The following is a 26,352-nucleotide window of genomic DNA, read 5'->3' on the forward strand; positions in this document are numbered from 1 at the left end:
AAAAATATCCATGAATTCAAGTCTCCATGGGGTGACTAATCAATAGAAAAAAGTCATTTTGGGGTGAACTATCCCTTTAACACCAGAATCATGCATTTCAGAGAATTTGAGGTCTGAAAAAAACTATAAGATCAGTTCAAATTGGTGGGATAAACCTTATAAAATAAATATTTTTATTTGTTTGATCTGATCTGATCTGTGCTGGAAATGGGCCATGCTGTTCCGTGTCAACCTACCGCTAAAGTAGATAATCATCTTGATGCTCGAGATGAAGAAAGATGGACAGAGACAGGGGTGATAACATTACATTTTGGCAAATGTAGTTGTTTTTCTTGCCATCCAACACCATGTTCTATTATATTTTGGTCTTCTTCCTCATGCCTTAATTAGTTCCTGTCAAAATGTGAAATGTCAGTGCACGACAAACACATACAGCTGATCTCACTCACCAGCTTGCATCTATCCGGTTATTTCTCAACTCTCTGAAATGCACTTTTACTGGTGTTAAGAGTGGGCAGACAAAATCATGGCTACTATTTTGCAGACTCTAAGAGAAAGATGACCCCATTTCACCCATTCAATGGTTTCAGACTAGAAGGTTTGTGATTGATGCATAAAATGGTGCAAATAGCTTTTGGTTAATGAGTGGCTCAGAAAGAAAAGCAGCAAAAAATACACATTCCATGCTGTTTTGAGTTTTGCGTTACTTTCTCAGAGGCAAATATTGCACCTTTTTACTCCTCTGCAATTATTTGAAAACTTTAGTTGCTAGTTACTTTAGAGATCTACACGAAACCCTATTTTATACTTTAGCTATTCGAAAAGAGCAACATTTTCTAACCTTTAGGGGGCTCTAAGAGAGAGATGCCACCATTCTCCCATTCAATGCTTTCAAACTAGATAGCGTGTGCATCAAAGAGATTTTGGTTAATGAGTGCAAAGGCGTACCCATGGTTTAGACATGGGGGTAGAGTAGCTCAGATAGTAGAGCATTTGAATCGCATGAATCTGTTTTCGATCCTGGGCACCGGCAAGTTAACTCAGCGTATGACGAGCATGGATTGAGAGCAGATAGATAGTGACACGATAGATAATGGCATCTGGCAGATACCATTATTTTACAGTGACAATCATTTGAATTTGATACACGCAGAGATAAGTAAATGTCTGAATTATGTGTGTGGGAGCAGAAGGTTATAACTAGATTAATACTACAGTTCCTCCAACTGACATGATACTGATACTGACACTGACCATGATGCTGAAATGATACTGAAATGATATTCTGACCATGATACTGACACGATACTGAAATGATACTAACCATGATGATGACATGATACTGACATGATGCTGACCATGATGCTGACACGATACTGAAATGATACTAACCATGATACTGACCATGATACTGACACGATACTGAAATGATACTAATGATACTGACATGATACTGACCAAGATGCTGACATATTGACATGATACTAACCATGATACTGACCATGATGCTAACATATTGACATGATACCGTCATGATGCTGACCATGATTCTGACATGATACTGACCAAGATGCTAACATGATACTGACCATGATACTGACCATGACGCTAACATGATACTGACCATGATGCTAACATGATACTGACCATGATACTGATGCTTTGCTGTACTCAACCCGATTACTTCTGCTTGGTGTCATTCACTTTGCTATCCCAGTTTAACTTCAGCGTAACACTTCTGACACTCTTGACAGGTTGGAAGTGCTTCTTGAACAGTGGCCTGCTTGTCTGGCTGTTAGCTGCTCTTGTATATGATAATGGGTCAGGTGATGTCGTGTAGACTGGTGAAGTGTGAAACACGTGGTGTCAGGTTTAATGTGGCCCAAATTTGACCAGTGTAAATCTAATCTAATTAATGCAGTCTGACAGTTTACTGGAAGAAGATGAATGATCAACTGGTTTGACAGGATAGAGTGTGTGTGTGTGTGTGTGTGTGTGTGTGTGTGTGTGTGTGTGTGTGTGTGTGTGTGTGTGTGTGTGTGTGTGTGTTTGTGCGTGCGAGCGTTGGACAGGCTTAAGAATGTGATAGAGTCAATGTCAGTAATGTGTTAACATGATCTCTGTTTCCTCATGTTGTAATGTTTCACACATATTAGCACGGATGACACTTGTTGTTGCAGTTACAGTTATGATCTTAAATGGTGCTGCAGTGATGAAAGAGACGAGTGAGATACCGAAAGTATAGGCACCCGAGAGAGAGTGAATGGAGATATACCGGTAAAATATATCAAATAAAAACAAAAAGCCCCAAAACAAAGGAAATATCATTATTGATGATAATTGTGTTTGATAAGTATGACAAGGAGTGCTATTCTTGCTACTTTTGAACTTGAAGTGTTTTCGTTATTCTCGTTTATTTAACCAGCCCGATATGGTGGCAGGCATTACTAAAGGGAATGACCACATCAGACAGCAACAGAGACCAGTAGAAACAGCAGTAGAGGTGAAAGTAAAGGAAAATATATTCATATTTACAGTAGTTATAGAATATTCACATTCATACAGGTTCCACAATGCAAACATAATTATTATTTCTGGTAATCGGTAAAGGTTTTTCAATAAATCTCAATAAAGACTTTTATTTAGTACCAAAATAGGCAGTTAGAGCGGGGATAAATAGTATATGTTATATATAGATCCATCTGTGTGTACAATAGAGTCTTTGCATCAGTGCTTTACTCTAGCAGACAGTGGCTTGGTGGCCCCTGGCTTAAGGCTAGTTTATGCTTCGTCGAAAAAGTGTTTTGTGACGTTGCTCGACACTTTCCCTCCAAAGCATAAATCAGCCTTTACTGACATACAGCCAGGGACATACAGAGTCACTAGTTCTGTCCTCTGACAGCACCACTTTATCTATTGATTCCAGGAAGCCTTTGCGCACAAACATAGAATATTCTGTAAAGATGATCTGCTTAACCCATTAAGACCGGGAACGCATCTGTGTCATTTTAAGATTTATTTGGCTATTTTTGCTATTTTTGAATAGCCAAAGAAATCTAAAATGACAGAGATGCGTCCCCGGACTGAATGGGTCAAGTCGTCCAAGTCCAGAACTCTTTAGCTGAAAGAACCCGTCGTCTGCATGTCGCTGGTCTCCAGTCAGGTTGGAAGAGCTGCCAGCCAGGGGAGGGCGGAGAGAGACAGGAAGTGGACTGCGGTAGTAGTGAGGGTTCCCATACAATGTCCAGGTTTACCAAAAAGCAGTTGAGCATGTCAAACTATAAGCTGTTGGACAGAGATTGTCTTAAACGACGTGAATGTACGATGTGTCATTCATGCTAGCAAGGCAAAAGGTGAGTCTCTCTCCAGGCTGACGCCCCCACAATTCCTCTGCCTAAACGACCCCCACAGATGCCTTTATTCATTCATTCAGCCCCTGGCACACCAGCATGACGGACAGCCACATAACCAGTTGACATAACTTAAAATGTTGTCGTTGATTCGGGTGAGTTTTCGGACAGAGAAATGAGAGTAGCGGACCGTGACACATGCCCATAGGAATACTAAGATTGCTAGCGACGTTTTTGACACTGTCACACTCAGATGCTTTGAGACAGCTGGCCCTGTTCTGTAAGCTACAGTAAGAGGGACGCTATAATGATGATGATGATAGCAATGATGAAGATAATACAGAGCTTCTTATTGTGCTGGAGAGCTGAAACTAAAGCCACACTATGAACCTGGAGAGAGATGGAGGAGTGGGATGGAGGGAAAGGGAGGAGGACAGGCGAAGATGTTGAAGGAAGGTAGAAGTCTGTGGGATAGAGTCACAGCCCAGCATTGGGGTAATGAAGACCCCTTTTCTTAAATCCGATTCATATTTTATCGGACGACGGTGTCACGCGTTGAATAGCCAAAATGGCCGACCTACAAGCCGACATACAAGCTCACAACGCGAATGTGACGCTTGTGCGCCTTTAATTAGGATAAACTAGCATAAATTAGGCTTTAAGCTTTGGGGACCCAGATTTAAAACCTGTGGTAGATTAACATATAACAAACTATAAGACTAGCACTGAACAACTGTAGAGATATCCAGTCTATATAGGGTTGTCCAAAATGAGGCAGGGAGATCAACAAATATGCCCTCTATTCAAGTTGTTTCTGGTTTTCCAAAGGGTTTGAGGAGTGAGAGGATATTCTGTATTTGTATTTTGATGCAGCCTAATTCATTAATCAAGGTTTTATTGAGAATTTCTGCTCGTTACAAAACATGGTAACGGGCATTCCTAAAACAAAACCTAAAATGCTAGTAATAATCCGTGCTACATTTCCCAACTGCAGTTGTACTATACTATACAGCTTTGCTTTGGCTCTCTGTAATAAATGTCTGGGCATCCTGTTGGCTTTACCACATATCTATAGCCTACAGACTGTCTGGGGGAGGGATGGACATGAGATAGAAGAAGAGAGAAAAAAGAGAATGAGAGATGCTGAGAAAGACAGCGAGAAAGACAGCGAGAAAGACAGCGAGAGAGAGAGAGGGGGAGAGAGAGAGAGAGAGAGAGAGAGAGAGAGAGAGAGAGAGAGAGAGAGATACAAAAAAGAGGGAAGATCTAAAAGGAGTGATGCAATGAGAAATGACAGACCGGGAGGGAAATCAAGATTTTTGTCCCAAAAACATGCTCTTAAAGCTACAGCGTGCAAAAGTCTGCCTCTTGGTGACATTATTATTGTTACAAACCCATACATGAATGCATTACCCTTCATTAATATGAAAACAACGACGACAACAACAATAATCATAACAAAGAAACAAAATCAGATAATGGTGCATGTTTCCTCGATTTTGAACCACTACCTTAAACATTAAGGAACTGAGCCGTAGAAAGAATCCACCAATAGGCTGCTTGACAGACATTAGCCCCTCCCATTCCAGGAAGCAGCAGTCCGAGATAGTCCCAGCCTTGTTTGAGTGTGTGTGCTTGTGTAAGTACTTGTGCGTGTGAATGTGTGTGTGAATGTTTGTGGGTATGTGTGAGTGCGACAGAGAGTGCAGGTCAGTTGAATGGCAAATTTGAAGAAATCAGAAAAGCCAGTGATGAAAGAGTATTACATGTGTCTCTGCGTGTCTGTGCCTGCGTGTGAGTGTGTGTGTGTGTGTGTGTGTACGTGTGTATGCGTGCGCACGTGAGCCGCTCAGAGACGCTCCTTGGTGGGAACCCAGATGTAGGGGCCAGACTGCTCCTCAACAATCTGCTTCACCTGTGAATACACCTCCTCTAGAGAGGAGCCCTGGACCATAGCTACACGGAAACACAGGCAAGAGACAGAGGGAGAAGAAGATGAAGAGAGGATATAGACGGGGGAGTGAGAAAGAGAGAGGGAGAGGAAATAGAGAGTAAGGTATCATGTGGGTAAAGATCACTACCTGGAATTCATCATAGATAGTCATTCTTCCTAGAGGTAGTACAGTATAATACTTTGACTTAATAATGATGCAATACAGTGACCTAGATAGCCGAATGGTTAGGGTGTGTACTACATGGGCTCTAATGCCTGACAACGAGTCCCTAGTTTCACTCCAGGGCCAGGATAGCCCTAGAATGGCTGTGATATTCCATACATACATTTCATGTATTCTATATACACAGTCAGCCATACATCACCCCTATGACCTCCTGTGTCAGTGAGTCATCCCGGTGGCAGTTGTAGCGCTGAGTGTGTACTCTACTCCAGGGGCGTAGCCATGGGTGGGCCTATAGAGAGCTGGCCCACCCAATCGATTTGGCAAAAAAAAGAAATCGGTAAAATCAGGCAACAAATTTTTTTTAATAACATAGCCCTAACCCAACCCTAACCCTAACCCTAAAACCGAAATAAAGTAACAAAAAAAAAACAAAAAAAACGCCCAAAAACGCTTTGCGCGCGCGTGCATGCGTGCCCACCCGCTCCTGCTCAGGCCCAGCCTATACTAGCGTTCTGGCTGCGCCACTGCTTCTACTCACCCAATAATTAATTGCTGTGACTTGGGGTCAGCAAGTGTCCTCTAGTTTCATATCCATTTCAAAGTTATGGGGGGAAAACGTGTGTTTAGTAAAATATCTCCACTTTTCCACGAGCTTCACACAGAGCACATTCTCACACCCAACGGGACCCGAAATGATTGCTGGACTGAACATATGAAAACTTCCTATGTGGAGCACATACGTATGGAGCACACAATTGAAAGGTGCGTCGCCAATGGTGCAGGGTAATTAATCACACCTCTGTTGCACATGCTTTCTGCCAGAACTTTCAAATGGATATGAAACTAGAGGACAATTGCTGACCCTAAGTCACAGCAATTAATTGTTGGTTGAGTACACACACAGCGCTATTTTAAATGCCACTGTGATGACTCACTGACACAGGAGGGCATAGGGGTGATGCATGGCTGTGTATATGGATTACATGAAATGTATGTAATATCAAAGCCATTCTAGGGCTAGGGCCAGGCCAGACATTCTCTCACTGACTATTAACTCACTGAGTGCCAGAATTATTTCTGGCTATTTCTGGCCAGTACGAATTTTTTTATTTTTTTTTTTAAGTAAAAAAAAAGTGCTTAGGAAGCGAGATACAGCCTTTTTCAGTTATAAGTTAAACAAGGAGTGGATGGAGCTGCAAATCTTCAGATAATGTTTTTTTTTTTTTTATCTATTTTTTTCTAAAACACGTGAAACACGTTAATGGCACTCAATGAGTTAATAAAGGCAGAAAAAAAAAGATGACCATCAATGAATGGACCAAATATTGTGTGAGATGAAATGCAGTTCCCACTGTCTTATGAATAACTCCCCATGCAGCTGGTTCTGACCAGTCTGCTCTCTCAGATGTTATCTTTGGCGCCACTCAGTGGACTCTGTGTATAAATACGCACTGTAACTTAACCATTCATTTATGTTTTAAGCCCATTTAAGGGCTCAGTAAAATGTGTGTGTGCGTGCGTGCGTGCTCGCGTAAGTGCGTGCGTGCGACTAACCAGTGAAGGAGTCTGTGAACTGTTGCTCCAGTTTGACAGCTCTGTCATAGGTCTTTCTTCCCTGCTCCTCAGAAACACGTTTGTTCATCTCTCTGGAGTGAGAGAGAGACGGACAGACAGACAGACAGACAGACAGACAGACAGACAGACAGACAGACAGACAGACAGACAGACACACAGACAGACAGACAGACACACACACACACACACGGAGAGAGAACCAGTAAGTATAGAGACCAGTGCAGGTCATCATCAGTACAAGATACAAATCAATGGGACATTACACAAGTCAGTATAAAGCACACTATGTAACTTTCATGTCCTACCAGGGATTCAAACCCGGGTGACATTGGTGACATTATTATTGCTACAAACCCATACATGAATGCATTACCCTTCATTAATATGAAAACAACGACGACAACAACAATAATCATAACAAAGAAACAAAATCAGATAATGGTGCATGTTTCCTCGATTTTGAACCACTACCTTAAACATTAAGGAACTGACAATTTTACCACTGAGCTAAGAGTTTGCACAGGGGAGATACTGAATTTTGACCTTAACGCAATACCACTTGTCAACCATAGTGGTCGCGAACAATTTCAAGATTTTCCAGAGGGCCCTGATCCAGAAAATGGTGAGAACCACTGCTACTACAGGATGTTGTATTGTTACTTACAGGATGTTGTCAACGCTGCGTGGTTTGATGAAGATAGCGATGGGATGGAGGCCTGCCATCTGGAGACGTTTTATAGCATTCCCTGACACGTCCAGTATGCAGTGTTTACCCTGCATGGGAGACACACATAGACGCACACAGAGATCACATGCAAATTTAAGGCTTAGGCATACACGGACGCGTTTCGGCATCAAGCCTTCTTCAGCGTGATGAAGAAGGCTTGACGCCAAAGCGCGGTACACTGTTTTATACATTGAGACATGTTGAGCTGTGCACCCAGTAAACTTGTTGTTAGAATGGACTGAGTTGTTTTGTTTCTACTTTACGAAAAAGGACTTCCAATCGTTTTCTAATCAGCATATACATTTAAAAAAAAAATCTATTTCTTAGCATCGGTGTTTATCACAGGGTTATTAGTTAACTATACATTTTACATGATAAACTGATGATGATAAACTAACTGAAACGGTATTGTGTTTACAAAACGAATTAAAATGAACTAAAATCATAGCGAAAATGTCCTTAGTCTTTGTCAATATTTCATACATAAGCCTAATATTTTCACAAACATTTTTGAATCTCATCCCTGACAAATACCCCATAATACAAAAAAAAAACCTAAAAACTAAAACTAACACCGACACTAATAAAAACTATACTAAAACTAAGCCTCTTCAAAAAAAACAAAAAACAAATCTAAACTAATTTACTAAAATTAAACTGAAAACGAAAATAAAAATAAAAACAAATGAAAAATTCTAGCTCTAATAACCCTATAGTATCAGTGTTTCTCTCACCTTGTCAGCGACCTCTTTAACAGACTGTATGCTGGTCCCATACAGGTGACTGTTGTACTGTCCAGCCTCGATGAACTTGTGTTCTTGGATCTCTCTCTCCATGAGCTCCCTGGAGGCCATGAAGTGGTAGTCTCTAGCATCCACCTCATAGTCTCGCCGTGGCCGCGTTGTATCTACACACACACACACACACACACACACACACACACACACGTTTGTATTACTATACTTGTGAGGACATCAACATTTTAGGACAGCATTGAAAATTGCCGAACATTGCTGAAATCTACAAGCTCGTAGATCTGCTATTTTCCGGTGTGTGACACATCATTCTGAATAATCTTTCATATAAAATACTTTTATTTTCAGGTTTCGAAATGTAATAAGTCAAGTGAAATCCAAGCATGTGCCAGCCTGTGCGTCCTCCCTAGGAAGGGCTGAAGTACATTTATTTGGGGATGCATAATAGTAAGTCACCCGTTGAAAAATGTCTCATCTTGGCCTCCCACATAGTGGCCTGAACAGATCGCTATTTGGAAATGGATTCTTTGAAATGCAGCCAATAATTTGGAACTCACGCGGGACACAGGAGCCAAACTTTTCAGGAAACTCAGAGATGAGGTCATCGTTTATTCGATCTTTCATTGGTCCCAGCACGATGACAGGCCGTGTGTAGCTCACTAGACACACACACACACACACACACACACACACACACACACACACACACACACACACACACACACACACACACACACACACACACACACACACACACACACACACACACACACACACACACACACACACACACACACACAAACATTTATTACATTCAGAATTCAGAATGCTCAATCAGCATCATGCAAACTTGAATTGATGAATTACAAATACATAAAACATATACCAATCAACAAACTAAGTTTTGTGTAGTAGTTCACTGACTTAAGTAACGTTTATTATTCACGCATGGATTTCAGTGGCTTGTTGTGCACTAAAAAAATTGGTGACTAGTTATTTCAAAGCAACAATCAAATAAGCACTTCTTGTCACAAAAGCCTTTGTTAATGCTGTAATAGAGAAAAACATGAAAATGACTATGACTTAAACCCTTGATTGACCTGCTCTGAAAATAGCCGACTGACACGCGAATACCGAATACCCTCACTCAGAGACAAATACCCTCCTCACAACGCGTTACATGTGTAGATCTGCTCAGTTTTTCCGCAGAATACAGACTCTGGGAGTTTCAAGTGGTTAAATCAGGGCAGTAATGTCACTGACCTTCTTGTTGTGTGACAGGCTGGTAGGTCAGGAAGACCTCCTCTTGGCCGGCTGATTGGATGAGATTAGAGAGATCAAGGACAGATTTAGAGTCACAGAGAGCAGAATGAATGGCACTTGTACTGTATTAACTACCCCGTAAAATCCCCAGTGTTCTTTTAGTTCTGTGTAAAAATGTAACCAGCGTAGACTCTAGACTCATTTATGAATGGATAAATGAACACGAGGGATTTTACTGGGTACACACACTGTAATACTGATAAGCTCACACATAGATTCAAAATGTATTCAGAGTTAATTGATTAGAATGAGTTGATTTAAATTAAACATTAATTCACATTGTAATTTTTATTCCTAAACAAATACAAAATATTAGTTTTTATCCAAACGTTTACACGGTTTGTTAAGTTCATTAAGTTAACATCATGTTTTGTTGTCTGTTAAGAGAAAGAGTGTCACAGGAGGTAGGTAGAAGACATAGCTCGCACATACACACACACACACACCTTCGCACATGTGTGCATGCACGCACGCAGCCACACCCACACAGACGAATACCCTCCTATAAATGAATATACTACCAAAACATACACATTCACATCCTAAGACTTGCAAGTAAAGCATGCATGTGTGCTCAGACACACACACAGACACACATTATGTGTACACGCATGCATGTGACACGCACCATCGGACAGAAATGGAATATATGAAGAACCAGGACAAGCAAATGAGACAAGAAACGAAATGAAAGAGAGAGACACATAGAAAGGCGATAGGGGATCTAGACTTACGGGAACTACTCTCACTATCGCTGGCGTTAGAGGTTACCAGCTCTGGAAGGACAAGACAGGGTAGGGTCAGCAACACACACACACCTGCACTAACACACACGCACACACACCCCTGCACGTACGCGCGCACACACACACACACACACACACACACACACACACACACACACACACACACACACACACACACACACACACACACACACACACACACACACACACAGTCTTTCTCTCTCTTTAACAGACACAAACATACCCCATTAAAACAGAGACCACCACAGGGATGACTGGGTGGCATTAATACGCCAATTGTTATTACTTTCCATTAATGGCCCTTCATTCAATTCCATTTCCTAGCTGTCGGGCAGAAACCTTGTATGTCCAAAAAAGTTACTTGTCTGGAACCGAAAAAAATTATCTGTGTTCCAATGGATCCAGTGTAGCTATTATTTAGTCACAATGGCCCTCATTTATCAACGCGGTGCAGCCCAAATAATGGGCGTACGTACAGCGAGATCACCGCACCTTTCGGCATTTATCAATATATCCTGACTTGGGCTTCATCCTACCGTAAGCTGAAATCTCACGTCTGGTCGAGATCAGTTGTTGACGTTGGCTGCGCCCGTTTATTCCATTCTAGACCTGCGGAGCAGCATTGTCTGACAGGCATCTGGACACATAATCCACTCCTAAATGTATATCTACACTAATAAATAATCCCTCTGAAAATATAACATTTTATAAAGTAATTTAAACAAACTGCTTTAACAGTCATTCAGTTGCATTGGCTATGTTAAAATAGCAGATCTAAGCTCAAAAACGGGTCGCATCGCCACGCGTTGTGAGCTTGTAGATCTGCTATTTTCAAAATATACAGCGCTTCTGCGAGCGCATTTTCGGGACTCCCGACGATCTTTTCATGGACAGTGAGGTGTACAAACTTACAGTTGCTTGTCCTATGTTATGGAGTTATGTCATAGAGAGTTTTGAAGACTACAACCTGGCTGGTTTAACGATATAAACCCGACGCTCCAATCTCTTATTAACGTGGCGGAATCACTGCCGCCGAATCACTGCCGCCCGTCCGAGTCTCACGGGGAATATCCTACATGACTGCTTGTGCACTGCTCGGTATGGGTTAAATAAATGAATATACAAACGTATTCCATTCATGGCGATGTGATTGGTATCATAATATGTCATTCATGTAGGCTACAAGCCTACGTGACAAAGATTGTACCGCTACGGATTACATGAAAGACACAGTTGGGCGTGTGTGTGTGTGTGTGTGTGTGTGTGTGTGTGTGTGTGTGTGTGTGTGTGTGTGTGTGTGTGTGTGTGTGTGTGTGTGTGTGTGTGTGTGTGTGTGTGAGTGAGTGAGTGAGTGAGAGAGAGAGAGAGAGAGAGGCGTGTGCGTGTGCGTGTGCGTGTGTGTGTGTGTGTGTGTGTGTGTGTGTGTGACTTGACAGGCAGCGAGGCGAGGCGATCGGGGGAAACTCTTTCTTATTGGCTTTTGATGTCTTTGGTCGTATTCTGATTCTTCTTCATGTCGTAAAATCGGGGCGTTTTGAGAATATTTAAGGGCGTGTTATTTAAATGACGCTCGTTTTCAGACGTGAGATTTATCAAAGCTCCGACCTGATGTACGCCAGGATTGGCTGTGTAGGATTCGTTGATAAATGTGACTTCGACGTTGGTGTACGGCCGAATATATGGAAAAATATAAGCCGGTTTATACGCTGCGTTGATAAATGAGGGCCATTATCTTGTTCATACGATTCATTGGTTCAATATTTATAAAACCCACAGACACACTAAACCACTTTCACTTAAACAATCTTCACAAAGTAGGGTCATTCATTTACAAAGAAAACACAAAAAGTTTAAATATAGTTTAAACAAGGTTTCTGCCTGACAGCAACGATATATTTGATAAATAAGGCTCTGATAATAAACAAATGACCAGAATTACCATACGCTATGTTTTGGGCTGCTTCATTTCATTGATAGTAAGCAAATCCATCCCTACACCTTAATCAGAGGAAGTTGGTACTGCGAGCAACATGTGTCAGCTCTGCCACGGAGCAGTGCAGTTACATGCTCTGAACTGCAAGTGTCAGCAAAGCAATGTGCAGAAAGCCTACCTTTATCGCCCATATCCTGATGGCGGAGACAGAGAGACCAAGAGAAAGCAGGTGGAAGAGCGAGAGGGAGAAGAGTGGGGGGGGGGGGTTACAAAGCATTAAACATCAATCGTTTCAACCGTGAAAATCACAGTCTTTTTATAATACCTGCAATCTAAAGTTATCTCACGGCTGTGTGTGTGTGTGTGTGTGTGTGTGTGTGTGTGTGTGTGTGTGTGTGTGGGGGGGGGGGTGCGCACCCCGGGGGCTCTTTTTCGGTGTGCGTGTGATATTGTGATAATTTTTAATTAACAGCTATCCGCCGTGCTGAGTTGCTGATTCACACCATGTGATATAAAAGAAAGAATGAGCAAGAGAGAGAGAGAGAGTGTGAGAGAGGGGTTGAGAGAGAAAGAGAAAGATAAGGAAAGAAAAAAAAGGGAGAGAATAAAGAGAGCAAGTTGACAGCACAGTAATATCTATGACTGCTGTTAGATGTGTCATCTATCATCGAGTGTTTTAGAAGTCAGATTGAAACCTCATCAGGCCGTCTCACGACCATCTAGAATAGCTCAGCACCAACAGGAAGGCTCAACCTGATGAGAATTGATGTGAAACGCAACGGCATGTCAGCTCTGATTTCACACAGCGCGTCTGAAGATGGGTATAGTGCGTTATGCACATGTCTGTCACACAATGAAATGCTATAGAACAGAAAAGAGAACTCTGGCGGTGCACTCAAACTCTTTCCCAAACAGTGGGTCGGGATCCCTTTTGGGTCACGGACAAATTCTTATGGGTCGCGAGTACATTTTTATATTTCTATTTTTATATTGGGGCCCCCCAAAAAAACAAAAAAACTAAACAGAAATGTAATGAAACAAATGTCAAAGTTTTTTCAAAAGAAAATAAAAAAATCAAAGAAATTCCATACAAAAATTTTAACTTTACATTTAAAAGTAGTTAAAATAGCACATCTATAAGCTTGTAGATCAGCTAGTTTCACTAGTTTGGGTCTTGGGGAGACATAACATTTCGCTTTTGGGTCTCGAGCTAAAAGGTTTGGGAACCACTCTAAGCGCTCTAACTCGTAGGAGGAATGCTCACTGGACATTAGGGTTGCGTCTATCTTCTTAGCGATTATTCTATCGATAACATTTTAGATTTAATTGAATAATTGAGGATAACAAAATACCTATCAAGTAATCTACGCTAATACATTCAGATTTCTTACAATCCATTAATTTGTTTAGTCTGATGAACCACTTAAGCCTTATTTTATACATTGCTGTGCAACGGTGTTGCGCAAACAGCAAATCTACAAGCTCATAACATACAGCATCACAATGTGTTTTGAGTTTGTAGATGTTCTTTTCTGACTTTTGAAATAGATTTTTTTCAAATAGTCGGTTAAATTGATTCAATTAACTGTTGCACCTCAAATGGAGTTTACGTGGACATTTTTGGTTGAACACCAAACCCTGGGTTTTGAACAGTGAATCAGACGTCAGGTTGCTACTCACCTCTTTGTCCGAAGACCTGTTCACTCTCACCGTCTTTAACCTTGCCCGCTCCTTCTTCTCTGCCCTGAGAGGCCGCAAAGACAGAGAGACATTTAAAAAAAGAGAGCGATGGAGGGAGGGTAGATGCCAAAAGAATAAACAGAACATAAAGAGTGAGAGAAGCCGACAGGGAAAAGGTTAGATGACATTGCACCGCTAGCTACAGTAGGAGATGAAATATTAAACTGGAAAGGTGCGCTCAGTTGAGCACAAATCTCAGCCACAAGGCATGTGTGCCCTAATAGCCTTGTATGCAGTGAAAGCTCTACCTGTAGACATGAGAGTAGCGCGGCATGTGATCACCTGTTGTGCATCGTCTTTACTGTCTGCCTCTCCATCTGTCATACACATTCATTGTCTACCTCTATCCATCTTTCGTCATTAACATTTCTCTGTAAGCCACAGCACAGTCTGATTGTTAATTCCTTGTGTCAATTATGTTTGTATCACCAGTCAATCAAAATCCACTTTTATATAGAGATCCCGCCGTAATGGTAGAGAAGAAGAGCTGTCATTAATGCAGGCTTGGGCTTCTTTTTTCTTTTTACACAGAATCAAACAAAGCCGCCCCCGTGTGTGCTTTTATACTGTCAATCAGGCATGCACAACACCGTCAGCATCTAGTGTGAACAGGGCTACACATTAAACTTGGTTGTCCAGACTACTACTGACTGTAAGTCGAATGGAGCCGGGAGATCAGTCGGTTGAAAGGTGATGAAGTAATCCCCCTCCCCCTCTCTATTGGCCCACCCACTTAAGAAATCGTTCCGTCGGACCTGGATCAGTACTTTTAATGTTGTTGTCTGTTTGATAACGGGTGTTGGAAGATCAAGTTTCAACTTCTGTGCCATTAAAGACTTGAATGTTCTCCCTGAGACTGGGGAGAACAAAAAAAGATCAAAATCGCTTTAAAACCAAGCATAAGAAATTCCTCGCTCCAGAGAAAGTAGCACTGTAGATAAAACTCCCTTTGTATCTACAGTATCCATTCCTATCAGCTTCTCTCTCTCCCTCTCTCCCTCTGAAACATACATCACTCATTCTTTCCAATTGTCATCTCTCCCTCTCTCCATCCCACCCTCTCTCCTCCTCTCATTCTCAACATGTCCCCTTTCTTGTCTTCCCATTGGCTTCTCACCCCCCCCCTCTCTATTTTCCAGTCCTCTAATACGTCACTGGTCCTCTCTCTCTCCATCTTCCCCGCCACGTCACCTCTGTCAGCAATGTCAGTAAACCGACAGCGCTGTCAGTATGCCACTGACAAGTCCCCTCCTCCTCCCCGCAGCTCTGAGACCTATTATCATATGTCTGTCACCTCGTCTGCTTGACAGGGTGAGAGGGTGAGAAGGTGGGAGTTGACGGAATAGAGGGAGGGAGGAGAGGGAGTGGGTGAGTGAGGAGGCGATGTGTCCCCACCGTCCTATCAGGCTGGTCGGTAAACAAGATTAATTCTTCGCCGCTTCACTGATTAATTCACTGATTAATTCTTCCGCATGATGACTGCTTAGTGTGAGACACGCGGCGTCCACAGAGTGCATAAATACATTAGGAATATCGCACCCTTTGTTCGGAAATAATGCTACTGCAGTGGTTCCCTAATGATGAGCCGAGATTCACAGGTGTGCCGTGAAACAAGTCCAGGTGTGCCTTGGGATTTTGTGACGAGCACACATTATTATTGCAATATACAACTACACAAAAAGTTATGAATTATTCTTATATTAACTATATCAGTACTTTTTCTGCATTAATTTCCCAACACAGAGGCAAATTCTGTATCCTGAAAAATACATATGTATATTTTAACCACCTTCAACCTGACGCCCCTATATCTATGTCATAGATGAAACATTTTCACTTAAAAAAAAAACTCTACAAGCTGGTGTGAGCTTGTACATTTTTTTTTTTTTTCGCTATGAATACACGCATGCCTTGGGCAAAACCACAGCTCTGAGTGAATGCTAAAAGCATTATCATCTAGTAATCTCTCCACGTACATCCACTATAAAGGCAGACGTATGTACAGTACATGAAGAGGCAGGGACTGCCCAAAGTCTTAGGAGGGTGGTCCATATCATGTTTTGGTACTGCAGCAGGGAATATTAAGTTAAACCATTACCAAATGTAATAACTGTATAGTAATTGTGTTAAGCAGTTGAAATCACATTATTACATCTCCACTGCAACATGACCACAAGATAAAATAAAAAAATATATATATAAAATAATACAATAATATAGGGGAAATGGAACTAAAAACTGATATAAAACACATGACTTAGCCCATTGGTTCTCAAAGTGGGGTCTGGGGACCCCCAGGGGTCCTTGAGGGAGTTCCAGGGGGTTCCCCAGCTAAATGACGGATAGTTAGGAAACCAAATGGACCCTTATGGGTCTGTAACGCTGAGAGTGTACAAATGGAACCTCCATTTGTACACTCTCAGAGTTAAATTAACATTGATTTTACAATATAAATTGGGTTCCCAGAGATAAAAATGCCATTAAATGGGGGCCCGTAGCCTAATGCATGTCAAACTGGGGGTCCTTGAAATTAAAGTGGTTGAGAATCTTTGCTAGAGGTGTAAAAATCTTCTCTTATGGGGGTTCCTGGCATATCTTTTCAAATGGGGGTCCGCAGGCTAATAAGTGTCAATTTGGGGGTCCTTGGCACAAAAAAGTTTGAGAACCACTGACTTAGCCGACCCATGCAACCCAACCACCACCCCCCACCCCTCCCGTAATGCCGTGAACTCTGACCTCCTGCGGCTGGGTATGACCCCGGCCTCGGCGCGGCGCGGCGGCGGGGGGCTGAGGTGGCGGGCGGACCACCACTCCTCTTCACCGGCACTGCTCACATGGAGGATGTCCCCGAAACGAAACGCCAAGGCCTGGCCGGGCGCGCCGGAGTCTGACGGACTGACGTCATAGTCGAACAAGGCTCTGCAGAACGACACAGACACACACACACACACACACATTCAGATCAAACAATGTGATGGTCATGAGTAGTAGTAATGGGCACTTCGGTAGCTAAATGCTAAGCTAACAACATGCTAACATGCTAATTGTGTTAGCATCCGCCATTTTGTTTTTAGTGACGTCATCATTAGGGGGCGTGCCCAAGCATGCCCGGACATGTCTGACCCCCCTGCTGTGTGAAGGGGGAGTGGAGGGGTCGGTTTGGCGCCCCCTGCTGGGGAGGGGATGAAGTAGGAGGGGGTTAATTCAATTACTGTGTCTAAGTGGGTGTGTCCCAGACAGGATAACGTGTATTGAAAGGTGAAGGGAGTGGGGGGTGTAGGGGGGATATGGCTGGGTAACCTAGACAGTGATAATTGAATACACTCAAAAAGGTTAGTGGGGTTTCTGTTTTGTTTTATTCTTAAAGAATAAGAATTGTTATTCTTTGATCAAATGTTTGCGTGTAATTGACTGCTGCAATGTCACTTGAGATTTACAGGCTTCAAGTGGTTGTTTAAAATGTAACTTTGATTGACTTAGGGCACATTATAGTCTTATTTCAGAAAAATCACTCTTTTATAAATTATTCTTAAAGGGTATAATAACTTTAATACCTATAATGACTTTAGAACATATGCCGTAGCAGGGTTTTATTTTCTAACAGTATTCCTTACTCCCTTGTAGTTAAACTGGGGAACATGCAAAGGAATCAAGGTGCATTAAGAGTGTAACAGGCTGGCAAGTGGTTCTTTAGTCTAGTCTTTTCACAGACGGTTTGATTAAAATAAAAATCTTTTTTTTTAAAGCAACGGTAGCTAAACCTTAATGTGACACAATACAACCCTAACAACATCACCATGTTAAACATTTATAACTTTTTTTTTTACTGCATACACAGCTTTAGAAAAACAAGTATTTAAAAATACCCCCAGTGCATGCTGGGTAATTATTTCAACCAATGGGAGGGGGCCCCTAGTGACATAGATGGTTGAAAATGCCCCACTCACAGGGTGTTATTATACAGTGTAAACAAGTAGAATGCACCATTGACACAACCTATGTATTGTGTTTAAAGCTGCATTTACTCGCTACTCTTTTAATTCCCTAAAGTAATATTACACAGTCCTTTAACAAAAAGGTTTGAACACTTTGAATGTGATTCTAAAAGATGTTAACACATCAGGATAGAGGATACATTGAAAGTCTAACAGGTTTGGTACCACTGTCTAGTTTCTAGTCCTTTCACTGCAGGTTTTAAAAATAATAATAATCAAAAATTATATTTTAAAAGGCTAATGGTAGCTAAACCTTAATGTGACACAAAGACAACCCTAACAATATCACCATATTAAACATTTATAACTTTTTTTTTTACAAGTGGAGTGCAACTTGATATGATTAATGTAATGATAGGACTCAGGTTGCACTTTAAAAGGGAGACAGGCTGGCAACTGGCTCTAGTCTCTAACCTTTTCACTGACGGTTTGATTAAAATAAAAATCTTTTTTTGAAAGTTTAGTTTAGCTAAACCTTTTAAGATGTGACACAAGACAACACTGAACAACATCATACAAAAACATGTTCTAACTTAGTACTGCATATACAGCCATAGCATGCAAGTATTCAAAAATTACCGCAGTGCATGCTGGGTAATTATTTTTAACCAATAGCTGAGCTTTGATGTGGTTGATCCATCTTTGGAGATCTTACACAGTAACTGTTTCACTTTCATTTTGTTTTAAGACACTTTTTATGTCTTACTACTAAACAAAAGAGTAGATTAACTTACTGACCCCCAGCCAATATATATTTTCTAACTAACTTACTGCATCTTTTAAGATGTGACACAAGACAAACCCCTAACCACCTTACCACATAAGACATTTATATCTTTTTTATTGCAATAGCTTGTAGTAAGCAAGTATTTAAAAGTTACCACAATGCATGCTGGGTATTTTTTTATTTTTTACTTCTTACTCACCGTCTCAGAGGATCATAGTGTCTCACTGTTTGTTAGTTTTTTTTGCTTGCAGTATCATGTAGTATATATTTCTTCTCTCTGTGTATTACTTTTACCTAAAAAATGTATACATAAAGGTGCTAAGCTATCTATACAATGCTATATCTACATACTCAAACTCCATATTAACAAGAGTTTGGTGAAGAAACATATTTTCTGAAAATGAATTCAATGTTTTTGGCTGAAACACTACACCATTTCTATATTAAACCCAGAAGAAGTAACCTCCGTAGGCCTATTGTGAATTAGTAATTAACAGAGTACATTGGATCATGGTCTCCCGCATGCCTGCCAGGTAAGTATAACCTCCTCACGCTATTCGTGGAGGGAAGCACCCACCCCACGTACAAGTCACACTTACGGTTCATACAACACACACTCAATCACACACACTACTATGTTAACGTACACACATTTTATGAAGCTAGGTGATGATAGCTGTTGAATGTTGGGATTGGAAGGAAATAGACTTGTATTATGCATTGTTTTTGGAAGCTATTTTAAGCTATTTTAGAAACCTTTTATAACATAATGTGTCACCCATGTCTATATCAGGTTACTCACATTGTATCTCTCAAAATGTCATCTTTAAAAACATTTCTCCACTTTCACACAATTCCCACATTTGTGGAATTATCACCATGTTAAACATTTATAAACTATTTACTACATGCATAGCTTTAGTAAGCCAGGATGTCAGGCCATAATGCAATGCATGGTGGGTAATTATTTTTTAACCAATGGGAGGGTCAGTAAACACTGTGTGCATTAGATCATAGTTTCGCACCAGCCTGCCAGGTAACAAAGCCAGGAATCTGGTTACGATGGCTCCCCCGGCCAGGTAAGTATAACTTCCTCACGCTATTCGTGGAGGGAAGCACCCAACCCACGTACAAGTCACACTTACGGTTCATACAACACGCTCAATCACACACTACTATGTTAACGTACACACATTTTATGAACTAGTTGATCAGTTATTTTAGAAACATTTTGAAAATAATGTGTCACCCACCTCTTTTCCAGGACAAAAGTGTGGTTATTTACGCACTTTTAAAAGCTTCATGTTTTATCTGTCTTATGTCTTGTATAGTGTTTTTATGTGTTTTTGAATACTTTTATTAATAGTATGCAGAGACAAGCACAGGGGTGTACCGTATTGTGTTCATTCTATTGAACATGTAATATGTTCTCTCCCAATAGGTCAAATATTTTGTATTATGTACATGTTTCCAAATAACATTTCTTGAAACTAAGATCTGTATTACTTATTGTAAGTCACTGATTTTGTTAAATACTATTAGTTTACCCTAGATTGTTTTAAACTAAATATATTTATATTATATAATGTGTGATAAATTGATGATTTAAACTGGAAATTAGTTCTTGAGCTATTAATGTGTTTTTTAACATATTAATCTCAGGGGAAGGTTAGCCAGGATTAAAGTTAACCTGTAAACAGATGACAGGCTGCTCATTATTCAGCCATGTACTCTTTTTAATCCACGGTTTTCAAAAATCTAAATTATAATTTTGAAGTCTAGGTTAGATAAAGCTTAATGTTACACCAAACATCTCCTAATAAATATATATTTTCAAACTAACTTATTTACTGTATACATAGCCTTAGAAAAAACAATTATTTAGTGTCACCCCAATGCATGATGGGTAATTACACCCTCACATACATGGACCAATGAGAGAAGGTGGGGTTTTGAATGTATGTTGATTTGGGCCCCAATAGTGGATATCTGAGTACTCATTCCTATTTATTAGTTGTTAAGAAGACATTTTATCAAGCTGACTAACCCTTATAACTAGGATGTATAAAACTACAATACATCTTCCTCAGCAGTGAAAGAAAACTCTGAGAAAATGAATGATTGGGGAATATACCACAATGCGATTATAGTGGGCATAATATCATTGCTGTATGTGTATTCATGAAACAGCTAAATTTGGTCACATTTCGATTTTTATCATCCGCAACGTAATAGATCTTCTGTAAAGCTCCTTTCCATCATGACACCGTGAACATCGATGAATAGATTATATGGCATACACAGTTTTTATTTACATGATTATTATTAAAAACATATACCATTATCAATTATATTCATATACAACAAACATGAGGTTTCATCTAAATCAATCATTCTCTGTATAACATACACAACATTACGCATAGACCAATCACGTATACCTTGCTGATACTTTAAGACGCACATATCAATGATATATGTACACAGGACCATCACATGACATACTCCTTTTGAGTCTCCTTGTTTTTCATCATAAAAACTATCAACTACGGCCCTCACGTTTCTATCATTAATGACACGCCTATTATGACCATGGTACCCTGATATTAGCTCTTTATATGTAGTATTCCTAGTTTTTACATAATGAATATGACTTCTAAAAATATCATATCCCTCTGGTGGGTATACAATATCACCGGACTTTGTATATTGATCAATTACAGTATTCACAAGGGTTATAAGTCTATTGTAAATAGAACCCTCAATACTAGATGTCACCCCCATTGTAATGAATATCAGTATGGTGATCTAGGTGACCTCTTTATTCTCTGTATTTGGCAATGCCTCGCTGTCCTCCGGAGTGTACAGGAATGACAAATACTGTACAGGAATGACAAATACTGTTGTGCATGGGTCTGTCCGTATTCCTTTATCCATGTGATGAGTGTATCGTCCTCTAAATAAGATTCACTATAATCCACTGCGTTGTCTGTAGGATCACACAACTCAGGAGTGCATCGTCCTAGGTATGAAATGAAAAAGTCAGTATAGAAATAAAACCTATGGCCTGTTTCCATCGGGGTCCTTTGTATTCAACTCATAGAATAAAGACTGACCCCGACGGGGTTTGAACCCGCAACCTTCTGATCTGGAGTCAGACGCACTACCGTTGTGCCACAGAGTCCTTATAAATTAAGTTTTACTCACCAACATTTCTTGGCTATGTCATATCATGCTTTAATAGAAAAGTGAATACCACTTCAACCAACATGGATAGTATTAGTAATGATAAATAATCACAAAAATGTAAAACTCGTAATGTCTGTTGGAGATCAGTCAGCCGTTCTCCTTAGCTTGGAGCGTAAAGATCGTTTTTCCTTCATAGAGTGTGCATGTATGGACATGTCTGAGTCTTGTATCAAGCCTGAGCCAAACAGAGGTCTGCAGGGCGGTTTGGAGGTGTGTCAGGGGAGTCACTTTAACCTATTGTGACCATTCAGGCCTATGCATTGGTAAAGGGCCCCCCCCACGTCACTGAGGGAGTGGTCCTACAAAACGTATATAGGCAGCTCTTTGCAAGAGCTGCTAGGATGAGAAAACTTCTCTAACTAGAGCTGAAAGTTAACCCGAAAACACCCCCGCCTGGACATCCTAAGAAAAATATCTTTAAAGTCAATTTCTAACATTGGACTACACTTCATGTTCGCTGTTGAGTGGATACGCCGTGCTGCGGGGACGACAAACAGGAACCTTTTTACAGCTATTCTGGTGGCCTGATTTTTTACGGTTCGCCTGACTAGAAACTCTCCTCTCTGGTCCTTTTCTATTAAGAAAACTCAGAAAGCCTAGACCTAGAGAGACGATAGCTGAAAGAAGAAGAAGAAGATGTACTCTACCCACTTGATTTATGAGGCCGAGGATGAAAAGATATGGAAACTGTCTAATGATCGAAAATTACGGTGCTATTTTTCACCATCCACCCGTTTTCCATTTGTTGAACTGTATACAATGGAAGAGGATGGAGTATTGTTGGATAATGGATTGCATCATTTGAGAGTTTATGCATCTGAATTTGAAAGATTGAAGACTGCCATTATGGATTTCACTGATTATCTGCTCTGGGGGAGATGGGCCACCGATGACTACATCAAACCATTAGATATAGTGAAAGTGGACAAGACAATCCCTACCCGTTTATCCGAGGGTGAAGCCTTCCTTATTGACTGTTCAAGGACATATTTATGGCTATTGGTGAGATTCCGGTCTCAGGGCCCTACTTTTGAAAGACCTAAAACTGTATTGGAGAAAGAAAAGTATTTTCCAATACGCCTAGCCTTTCACGCAGGGGATTTCTGGCTGCTACGGGATGTGATGAAATTAATCAGTGTTTTTTTCGTCAAAGCAAAAGAGAATCGAAAGATGGCCCTGCTGGAGGAACGCCTTAGTGGAGTCAATCGTGTAGTGCCCAGTCTCTCTGCAAAGAAACCGAGACGAGTAAATCTGAATAAACCTTGTCTCTTTCATTTCCACACTATAGACAATACCCTGTCTGGCGCAATAGAGTACGCAATGGACAAACCAGCTGGAGCAACTCTGTTCTCAATGGACAACTGTAATACTGCAAAACCTGTATATGTAAAACCCACAAAACCATGATTTATTATGATGTTTGTGGTGTTTAAGTGTAACATATTCGTGTTTAAAAACCCAAATGTGTAACATGCTGTGTGTACGTTTGTATGTGTGTGTGTGTGTGTGTAATATATCCATGTGTTTCTTGTGAAATAAAAAAAAATATCAAACACCTCAAATCTTTTTCATAGTTACATGTTTTTTTTCATAGCTAATGTGCATATTTCAATTCAAAATGATTTTGTTTACTATATCATTTGATATAGTTATATGATAATCCTGTAATGCTAGCTGAAAATGACAAGTTAGATTCATATATTACTTCTAAACTTCTGTTACTTCTAACTTATAGCAACCTCCAGTTTTACCTGATGATAAGTCTCCACATGGATTGGTCTCCGCATAGGAATACCAGTGTGTAGGTCTTAGTAATACCAATAGACAGTAATTACTGGACAATTGTCCTGTAAATCAGTGAGTCTGATTCTGAGTCAAAGTAGCAACTATTATATCCACCCCACCCTCCTACACTCTAATGGAGCTCCTCCTCCCCACCCTATTACACAATATAAGACACTCTCGATTTTCCTTATTCAAAAACATGGAGGGATCTGCTGAAAGAACAACCCAAAAAACTCCTTCAGTGTACGCTGTAGCATACGACCCATGGGATGACTCACCCTATGAATGTTACCGAGGCGATGAATACTATTCACCTCCACCATCACCTGTGTTTTTCCGTGATATACCTTTCTCCTCTCCATTGAATTTGTCTCTGACCCTGCATCAGCCTGATGGACTGTGCAGTAAATGCTTTCTGATGACTATAAAAGTATGCATCGTCAGGCTACTGGATTTGGTAATAACTGATCAGATGAAAGAAGCCTGCTATGGTTGTCAAACAGACCATCCTAGCCATACCCAACATCGATGTCTCGACCCACCACCAAAATATTATGTCTTCAACCATTTTAAAGAATTAATTAAAAGACTGTGGAATGACAGGTTTCTATCAGGAATCATACACGTACTGGAATCTCAAAGGTTTGTTGCTATACCATCCAGAGTGCAGGGGATCTGTGAAGCTTATCTTCATGACCTAAAGATGGCGGACGACATTCGGGTAAAAATCAAAGAGGCCGCTAATACTGATCATGTGATGGGTGGATACAAAGCAAAACGCAATATGCTGAACGATCTCGCTACATTTTGGAGAAACTCGTCAGCAGCAGAACCAGGTTCTGACACAGGTAATTAATTAATTAACAGGTAACAAATATATCGGTAGTTTTACAATGTGTGATATATTTGTGTTTAAAGTTGTCTTTTCTCTTCTCCTTCACCTCCTCGCCAGTGTTTTTGATACCTTCTCTAGTGGATTCAACCCTGACTATGGATCAACCGGATGGATTGTGCGGAGTGGTCTTTCTGGATATTATAAAAACATGCATTGATAAGCTGTTAACTGTCATACTAAGTAATCAGACGGATCTTAAAGTCAGTTACTGTTTTACCCCAGGGGTAACCTATGGACATGCCCTATACCCAGTGCCACGTTACTATGTCTTCAATCATTTTAAAGAATTTATTGAAATGCTATGGACTGAACGATTTCTTTCAGGAATCATGCATGTGCTGGAAACTCGGGGCATTGTTACTACAGAATCCAGAGTGCAAGGAGTGTGTGAAGTTATTCTAAATGAGCTGAGGCTAGATATCACAGCTGATACTCTGGGATATGATCAGCGTCATAATATAATGAACAAACTCGTTCCGTTCTGGAGAAACTCACCACCTAGAGTACCATGGTCAGCGCTATAGAATTATTAGATTTTCATAGATCATTATTTGTGTAGTTTAGCAGATATTATTGAACATATATTCTTGAACATGTAATCACAATAATAATAAATTTTAAAAAAAAGTATATGCTTTTTCCATGAAATAGTCATCTTTTATTTTGTTGGTTATTTGTATTTTAAGACAGAAAACTTACAAAGCACAATTTAATTGATACTTTAGACAACGGGAAGAGTACAATTGATGGTATTCTTCATAAGGTAGCTTTTTAGCTAGATTGTGTACCCTTAAAGAAATAATAACAGACACATGTTGTAATGAATGTTTTTTTATTTTCAATACATCAAGTCAGTAGTAGCTACTATCACTATTCCTGTTCATGATTTGGAAAAGTGTGTGAGTATATATATATATATAAGACTAAATAATCTATCACCTAAAGCAAAATAGGTTTTAAATACATTAGACATGTAGAGTTATTTACTGAATAAATAAATAAAAAGTCTAAAATAAAACAATGAGCAGTAGTCTAGCTACTATACAACCCTTTGGCATGACATGCATGTATCTCCATCCAGCTCAGTTGGTAGGAAAGTAGCAGAATTTAACACATTACATCTTTTTAAAGCGACGTGGCAAATTCAGATAATAGTCTTCGACTTCGACTTCGACTTTGTCAGTCAGATGAGGTGTCTTTGGATGCAAAAGAATATAGCCAACAGCCTCATGGACCAATACAGTCAATGGATGAATTTGAGGCTAACGAATTAGTAACCTCATGGGTCCAAGTCTCAATGTCATTTGTAACTTGTCCTGTCCTATTTACAATGTCAAACAATGTTTGAGTTAATTCTGCATACTCACTAATCCATCATCTCCTTCATCTTCTTCATCCGTCTACGGTTGAA

General features: G+C 40.3%; 1 protein-coding gene across 2 annotated transcripts in view; it reads right to left on the bottom strand.

Annotated features, from left to right (window-relative positions):
- Positions 1-2,416: 2,416 nt before the first annotated feature.
- LOC308087474 (disks large homolog 4-like) overlaps positions 2,417-26,352 on the bottom strand; it is a 155,051-nt gene continuing 131,115 nt past the window's right edge. For both annotated transcript variants that reach the window (XM_080431360.1, XM_080431361.1), the window contains 10 exons: positions 17,027-17,209; positions 14,231-14,294; positions 12,729-12,744; positions 10,585-10,626; positions 9,791-9,841; positions 9,085-9,186; positions 8,507-8,679; positions 7,710-7,819; positions 7,025-7,116; positions 2,417-5,306 (listed from right to left, as the gene is read on the bottom strand). In XM_080431360.1, coding sequence (XP_080287486.1) covers positions 5,200-5,306; positions 7,025-7,116; positions 7,710-7,819; positions 8,507-8,679; positions 9,085-9,186; positions 9,791-9,841; positions 10,585-10,626; positions 12,729-12,744; positions 14,231-14,294; positions 17,027-17,209 — 940 coding nt within the window. In that variant the 3' untranslated portion in view covers positions 2,417-5,199. The remainder of the gene's footprint in view (positions 5,307-7,024; positions 7,117-7,709; positions 7,820-8,506; positions 8,680-9,084; positions 9,187-9,790; positions 9,842-10,584; positions 10,627-12,728; positions 12,745-14,230; positions 14,295-17,026; positions 17,210-26,352) is intronic.

This window comes from Gymnoscopelus braueri (assembly GCF_963280865.1).
Source record: "Gymnoscopelus braueri genome assembly, chromosome: 6".
Classification (NCBI taxonomy): Eukaryota; Metazoa; Chordata; class Actinopteri; order Myctophiformes; family Myctophidae; genus Gymnoscopelus; species Gymnoscopelus braueri.